The sequence below is a fragment of the Centroberyx affinis genome, unplaced genomic scaffold (assembly GCF_046629955.1).
Source record: "Centroberyx affinis isolate AG114_WGS23_722 - 3 ecotype Tasmania unplaced genomic scaffold, CSIRO-AGI_Caff_v1 ptg000574l_1, whole genome shotgun sequence".
Classification (NCBI taxonomy): domain Eukaryota; kingdom Metazoa; phylum Chordata; class Actinopteri; order Beryciformes; family Berycidae; genus Centroberyx; species Centroberyx affinis.
In genome coordinates this window covers 63,421-71,607 of record NW_027279214.1, presented here as the reverse complement: position 1 = coordinate 71,607, position 8,187 = coordinate 63,421, and the positions used below count along the sequence as shown (strand labels likewise).

At 37.0% G+C, this 8,187-nt stretch overlaps 1 protein-coding gene across 1 annotated transcript; it reads right to left on the bottom strand.

Annotated features, from left to right (window-relative positions):
* Positions 1 to 5,072: 5,072 nt before the first annotated feature.
* LOC139643177 (C-reactive protein-like) lies at positions 5,073 to 7,940 on the bottom strand. The gene is made up of 5 exons (XM_071518358.1): positions 7,857 to 7,940; positions 7,569 to 7,629; positions 6,859 to 6,961; positions 6,469 to 6,766; positions 5,073 to 6,302 (listed from the first exon to the last, which is right to left on the bottom strand). Exons 1-5 carry the CDS (start codon positions 7,899 to 7,901, stop codon positions 6,075 to 6,077), a joined length of 735 nt encoding a protein of 244 aa, XP_071374459.1. The 5' UTR covers positions 7,902 to 7,940; the 3' UTR covers positions 5,073 to 6,074.
* Positions 7,941 to 8,187: the final 247 nt, after the last annotated feature.

Sequence of the window (8,187 nt, the reverse complement as noted above, 5' to 3'; positions counted from 1 at the left end):
ACTCTGACCTCTGAAGTCATGTGGGTTTCCAACTGAGCTCAGGATGGTATAATGTATGAATAGTTTCATTTGAAAATGCTATATATCTATTTTGAAAAAACAAAACAAACAAAAAAAAAGCTTGAAATCTGACTCAATATTGCAAAAATACAGATCCTAACCTGTGAAATGTTTGTATTATGTAGGTAAACGTAATAAGTTTTGCTTTCAGACAGATGATCATTTTGCCAGAGTAGCTGTCATATTTTTTGAACTAACCTCTTCATATCCCGGTTGGGATGTAGGAAGAGTAAAGGTTAATAAAAGAAACATCTCCAAAGCCATGTAATTTCTTCCATGTACAGTTGATGTGTGATTATGTCCTATTATCAGTTTCTACTGCCTACTCTCAATCGTAGACTTGACCTATAACTGCAAATACAGTACACCAAAAAAAAAAAAAAATCATAATTTAAATAGTTTACTGCAGCCAAATGGACAGGTGTTCCCTGGATGTAAATGCTTTTTTAATGTTGATTTTTTTGCTTTGGAAAACAAGTAAATCTGTATTTGATGTTTGTGCTCTTTTTCGCTGAATGTGGTGAAAAACATACTGATACACCCAGCTGAAATCCATTGTTTTGATACACATAGACAATAGTTTCCTTTTTCCTCTCTCCTCTCCCTTCAAGTGAAGCTATTGTATCCCTGAGGTTGCTCTCTCTTTCCAGGATGTTATTGATCTCTCTGTTTTCTAACACAGACACCTCTCTGCCCAAACCTGCTACCCTTTCAGGGGCGTGTGAACGTGCGCACACACACACACACACACACACACACATACACTCATGCACACCGACACACACATGTAAACACATGCACGCACACACACACACACACACACACACACACACACAAACACAATGCAGATGAGAGTACGATTAAGCAAATTATCTCACCAAACGCACAGGCACACATGCACAATCACATACATGCGTACACCTACGTGCAAACAGAAGGTCTGGTGCTATGAAAGGAATATGCAGAGCCTTTTTTGCCCAAAGCAGAACATTTAGTCAGCGACATCCTATTATCTAGCATCTAACAGCATTATCGGTGCACACAATCTGCAATCCCTTGCACCCTCTCACACTGTATTATTCTCCTATTACCAAAGAGTTGCTGTTGATTTTAGCCTATTTCCTGCTGTTGGGTGCAGTGGGCTGTGTAAGTGCTGATGTATAAATGAGATACAGTATGCCTATATCGCCTTGGGAAAGAATTAAGATGTAGCAACACAAGGAAAAGCTGTGAAACAAGCTAACTTACATTCATCTTTTCCACTCATGTTTAATTTCACACACTGAGGCAACCCTGACACCAATAACAAGATTATGTGTGTCCAGCCATGATGGCTCGCTTCAATAGGAGCATAAACAAACAGCTCAAACTGAGGGTAAAGACATAGACCATAGACCATATCTAATGAATACACCAAGGATTTATCTGTTAAATGTACACTTGGATGTTGCATGTTAGCAAGACAAATTTGTGATATACAATGAAACATTTATGTGATATCAAACTGTATTCTCATAAAATGTTCCTCTCTGGAATGGTTCTCTCACAGCACATATGTTCTCTCCCACAATTAAGCCTCTAGTTAATGTAATTTCCCTCAGACTAGAAGGCAGATGGGCTGTGAAGCTGTCTTGCTTTAAGGTAGCATTCAATCGTCATATGTCTTATGATACAATAGTCTTGAGGCTGTAATAACACCATCCAAAACCAACTTTATTCTGTTTAGTTTTTTTTGTGGGGGGGTTTGTCTCTGGCAACAGTGGTTAGTTCATAAAAATCCAACAACACCCATACAAAAGAGCCTTGTGAACATGAACAATAGACTGTAGAGGCTGTTGAGGCTGAATAGAGTATGAATGAGTGTGTGTATGGATGTTGCTATTTAAATAAGGTTACAGGTGACATATACAATCCACATACTAAGAAGCCTATTCAATTTGCCATCACCTAACTATTTTTGAATATGCTACTCATTTAGCATATTTTGCTGACCACTTTCAACTGGAATGTAATTTAATTTAAATTTAAGAACAGACAATGTTATTTAAGAAGGTTGTTTGATGTCTCAGGAAACTTGAGTGGTGTTCTGAAACATATTTAACATATTGACACAACTGTAATTGGGTTTACATTTAATCATCCTGAAAACCTCATCAGTTTTTCTTTTTCTTTTTTTTTTTTCAGTTTAAAAACAAAAGACATTTTTTTCTAACAGTGAGTGAGCCATTGCAACTTGGACTAAATGAAATACAGAAATAATTCATTAAATTGTGAAATGTCATCAGAAACCATATATGTAAGTCAAAATAATTGCTTAAATTGTAAAATGTCAGCATAAAAGTTGCAACAAGTTACTGAATTTTCAAGCCACAGCACATAATGCTCATTTGATTCAGCAGGAATGGCAAAAGAGGGGCATCCAGAGCGAGCACTGTTACTGTTACAGCTCCTATCATGCAAGTACAGCATCACCAATGTCATAGAAAGGGCTGATATTGCAATTACTTGAGAAACAAAATCAGACGAATGACCAATTGCTTCCATTTTGTCTGCTAATGCAACAATATCATGCAAAATCTCGAATTAAGTTTGCTCTGGGCACCGCCATTTTGAAGTAGTACACATTAACAATCAATTCAAGTTCAACCAATCAAAAGGCTAGGACCTCTAACAAGAGGAATAAAAGACCCTATTTTCCTTTCTTGTTCTGCAAGTCCGCAGACACATTGAGTCAGTTCAAGGTTTTGAAAATAAAGATTATTTACAGCAACAAGAACAATGGCATAAAAATAGAAAAACCAAAAAAGAAAAAAAAAAAGTCCTTACTTGGTCTCCAAAGCATGTTGAAATCCAGGCCTATTGATCCTCTCAAGTAGGACCTGCTGTAGTCACCGCAGGTTGCACTCTGCTCCAATTGGGGAGACTTCTGCTTAATGGGAATCCCACTGACGTCCTCACAGTCTCTCCAACTCCTGCTGCTACCCTGGCTATAGGCAGAGAGAAGCAACAAGATTCAAGTGCAGATCACCACTTGGACAAATAATGTCTGAGGAATATAGTGTATACTTGCCTTATTGCCCTTTAGGCATGGCGTATCTGTTCCATGGCCCTGAACTTAAGCACAGTACACTATTTACACTCCAGTGGCAGGCCCTGGTTCCCCCAGTTAGAGGCCCAGGTTCTTGCTCCTCAAGCTTGTCTTGTCCACTCTTCTTACCCACACGTACCTCTCTGCACAGCGCTCTGCCATCTTCATTTCCAGGGCTCTGCAGATTGAGAAAGGTCATGTAATTGGGATCTTGATTATGGGCAGCTGGAAGGGGATTCCGTAGGCAGGAGCACGGGGGGATGCGTCACTCCAGGAAGAACAGGTGAACATGACAAAGTCCAACACAGCAAGATCATAGCACACAACTCAAAGTAAATGCAAAAGTTGAAAAACCTCATAAAAAAGAATGAAATGAAAGCATATGTGCAAACATGAATGGTCCAAAAGTGCAAAATGTTCACCATTTTGGTCACACTTTGTGATAGATATTGTGATAACATTTGACGTTTTCACATGTAAATGTGGGGTTTGGCTAAAAATAGCCAAACCCCAGGCTAATTTACATCATTACCTACAACTTTTACCTCAGTGACAGTTCCTTCTTTTTGAAAGCATTACGCCTACAATAGAGGAGGTTGGGGGTGGTGCGTGCTAGTACAGTGAGCGAGCAGAGCCTTCAGTGAGGTAAATGTAGGAGGTAATGAGGTAAACGTAGGCCATTTGGCCTGAGTGCCATTGTTTGGCTACTTATGCTGTTTAAAGAAATTTGATCGTCATTTTATGCCCTTGGAACTCTAAACTAGGTAACCAGTAGGAATTGCAACAACATCAATATAACTTTTCTTCTTCTACAGTAAGTATCTGGCACTGTGGCTAGCCTAGGCTATCTTATGGGTCAATATAAAGCTATCAGTGAATAGAGAAATTAGTCCTTGGGTCTTAGAACCAGTGTCATTTTAAAGTACCTATTATAGCCGATGTAGATGCTACTTTCAGATTTTTTGGGGATTCATTTGGGGATTAGTGCTACAATAACACTGGTGCACTGCAACAATTCTTTAGGCTATTTAGGCCTGTTTGAGCCATTATAGCTAAAGAGCAAACAAGTGTTAAGGCCAAAATTCAGGAGAAAGGTAATTTCAGAGTTATAGCAATGAAAATATTGTGTTAATTGTGTTCTGTTATTAATAGTCTACTGTTTGCAATGCATTACATTCATATGTATCAACTTGTGACATTATTACATTAGTTCAAAGTACTACAGTGATTCCATTTATGGAAATCATTTTGAGGTTTCATAAATCACTACAGTTACATTGATTCAGGCACTAATTTGCTTCAAAATGTTGTGGAAAAGGGTTAGGGTTAGGGTTAGGGTTTATTCTGGCTTATTCTGTGCTTGTAAATATTTGAGGGGGATAATGTGGTTCTTCCCTGATGGATGCAGAATTACAGTGCCTAGTTTTGGCCCGAGACATAATTTGCACAGGCAGACTAGGGTACATTTAGGTCTATCATAGCCTAAGCTATTAATAGCCTATGTGTAAGACACCCAGCACAGTTAACCACCACATTAACTTATGGGATAGGCCTAGATGCTAACCTTTTTGTTGGCCTACTTGAAGTTGGCTACGACATTAAGCTGACTGGTAGGAACAAGGAATAGGCCACGTATCGTAGTTGGCAGGATTTGAATGAAGAAAATAATTACACAGGTATTACATAGGTGAATATTACACAAAATAGACTAAAATATGTATTTTTAGCAAATTTGGTATGTATAAAATTTCTTTGTTTCTTTTACAGGTAAGTCAGGTAGTAATATAAACTTCTCTTGGTGTACTGTAAGTATCCTCGTTTAGCTTATTAGCATCCAACAACTTAGCTAGCATTCACTTTCACATGGAACAGGTAAATGAACACAATTCAAATATAGTATGAAATAATGTTATTTCCGTCTAATATGATTATTAATTTATTCCTCAGGTCCTTCAACGAAGATACACTCACTGGCAATGCCACACAAAGAGACGAAAATGAAGGATAGATGAGGATTGCCAATTCAAAACATCTGTCTTCCATTAAAAAATGGCTTCACTTCCTGTCTAACCGGAAGTTACACAAAATAACAGCCCAAACTTCAAAATAAAAGCTCATATTAACAGTTGTGTTCTAGTCTTTTTAATGTTACATCACACTGCTTTTACTATAATATACAAATATATCTCCACGGAGAACAGCTGTGATGGAAAAGTCTGTGGGCTGCTGCATGTTCTGATCTAATGAGACCCACTGTGAAATCCAGCACATGTAATTCTTTTAAATCCTATTGAAATTCTAATTCTGTTGACCATAGTAAAAATAAATCTTTGCCTTTCATATAATGCATTCGGCGAACTTCAAATAACACATTCTCAGAAACTCCAAGACCACATTCTCTCACATAATTTCCCCTATAATTGTTATAATTTTCCTCAGTCTAGAAGACAGATGGGCTGTAAAGTGGTCTTAGTTAAAGGGGACATCTAGTAATTGTATTTCCAATGACAAAATAATTTTGAGGATATAATAACACCACCAAAACCAGTTTTATGATCAGTTCAGATTTAAGTTGGTTTAGAAAAATCCAAGGATGTATGAGTGAGTGCTGATATTCAGCATGCCACATTTCACAATGAAAGGACAGTTAAATCAAGAAACTGTTTAAGAGAAGCTAAGGAAAGAGGAAAAACACACATTAATGTTACATCTGACATGATCAACAAAAGAGAAAGCTGGAAAGAATGCTATACTTGATACAGATGAGATAGAGAAACCTTTTGGAAATGCTATCACTCATTCATCAGTGAATATTGATTTAACATAAATGGCAGACACTTTCAACAGATATTCTTTGCATTGGACATAAAAGTATAGAAAGTCTGATTTTGACTTTATAAGACATTTAAGGTCTTGATTTGGCCATTTAGTGACATTCATATAGTGACACTGGTTTATTTTCCAGCAGCACTCTTCCTGTGATCTGGAACTGCAGCGCCCTCCAGTTGAGCACATTGCCTGGGGTGAAGTTCAGATTATCCACGTAGCGCTGGATCTCACAGGATGAAAGGACATAGTCCCACATGTGGACATCAGAGATCATGCCAATGAAACACTGCTTAATATCAAACCCACCACCATGGGAATCTTGCTCCTGTGGACATTGCAGAAAGAGTCAAATTAAGATAAATAAAAATAAAATAAAAAAATATATATTTTCTGAAATGAGACATCTATACTTTATAGAGGTATAAGTTATAATTTAACAATCCCACAGTATTCACAGGAAGACTATCAACTTTAGTGGCTAACAATATTACCTGTCCTAAGGTAATGATAGTGTGTCCTGTGATGTTTGATCCAGAGTTGACAAATCTCCTGGAACTGGGCCTTCCATCCAGCCAGAACTGTACCAGTCCAGACTGAGAGCTCCAGGTGGCACAAACAGAGTGCCATGTGTTCAGCTTGTACTCCTGCCCTACAACTTCCACATTACTGTTCCTGGCAATCAGCTCGATCACATCGGCTGCAGTCTTCTTGAAAATCAGGAAGTCATTGGCGGCAGAGGGCGTGGCCAGAGAGAACAGGACATGGTTTCTGCTGAGGTCTGTAAAGGACCTGTAGACACAAAAAACAGATTCTCATGCATCATGCCTTTCACAGTCAGGAATATAATGGGTTCCATCACGCATATAACATGTTTACAATACCTGAGACAGACAGTTACAGCACTGAATTCCTCTCTTGATGTTTCCAGCCTCACATGAGCTGAGTTGGTCTGTTGTGGGAAGGTGAACATTTTACCTGAAAGATCTAAACCGACAAAGAGTTTCGAAATCAGAATAAAATTACACATTAGCAAATTAATTACACAGTAGAGACAGAAATACAATACATTCATACATACAATACATACAATTCATGCATTTATATTTTTTGATTTATATTTTTTTATATATAATTTCCATTCTAAAACTCTGCTTAGTAAGGTAAAGCAAAGCTATTCACTGCAAAAAAAAAAAAAATCAACTAACCACGTATATATATATACATATATATATATATATATATATATATATATAGAGAGAGAGATATACAATATAGTGTTATCGAAACTTGGGTGAGGAAAATACTATAAAAGAGTTCAATTTGGGGGTTTTTTCCAGTTTATTTACTTTATTAGAGACTCAGCTGAATTAAATTCTACTTTAATTTTAACTGTGAAATAAAAAAAAATGTTTTAAAATTAAAATGATTTAAGATACAAAACAAGACAATAGACATATGCCTATGGGCAGTATAGGTAATTTCTAAGAAGATACATTTGATCTATTTTGTACATTAGCATTCAAATAGAGAGTGTACAGTTAATAAATCTAATATTTATTTCAGTCGATTACATAAAAAATAAGTTTTGTACCTTGAGGAGCTGCAGCACATGCTGCTGCTGTCAGCATCACCAGTAGAAGTAGAACCTTCATCTAATGCAAAGACGATGGAAAATGCTCAGATTAAATGAAATCCATTACTTATGTTTTACTACTACTACTGTATCACATACAGTATATACTAGACTACAAATTCATTTGCTGTTATTGGGCTTGGTCTACTGTTACAATAGATAGAGAAACTGCAAAAAGTTAATATAGAATACAGTATCACTTTGTTCCTGTCTAATATTTCAGTGGATATCATGTCGTGATCTTACCTTGTGATCTATGCAAGTGTCAGGATGTTGTGTGCAATAACGCATAGGATACTGAGTTTTTCATCCTTTATACTTCCTCATCCCTCTGGGTGGTGTTGTGTGTTTGCTTCCTTTTATCCTTCTTTTTTAGTTATTTCTGACGCTAGTATTGCAAAAGTGTTCTTCCTCATAGAAAATTTTCATTGATTCAGCAGAATTCATGTTGAAAGCCCATGTTCATGTTGAAAGATCACATTCTATACAAAAACACTTCATTGCGCAACACTTCATGTTGTTGCCAACTGCAGGCACTTAGCAATGTCTCATGAGGTGCATTATACTTACACATTTC

Coding starts and splice junctions, on each gene's coding strand:
- LOC139643177 (XM_071518358.1), bottom strand. CDS start 7,901: ATGCGTTATTGCACACAACATCCTGACACTTGCATAGATCACAAG. Junction 7,630..7,856: donor ACACTTGCATAGATCACAAG/GTAAGATCACGA, acceptor TCTTTGCATTAG/ATGAAGGTTCTACTTCTACT. Junction 6,303..6,468: donor CTATCATTACCTTAGGACAG/GTAATATTGTTA, acceptor CAATGTCCACAG/GAGCAAGATTCCCATGGTGG.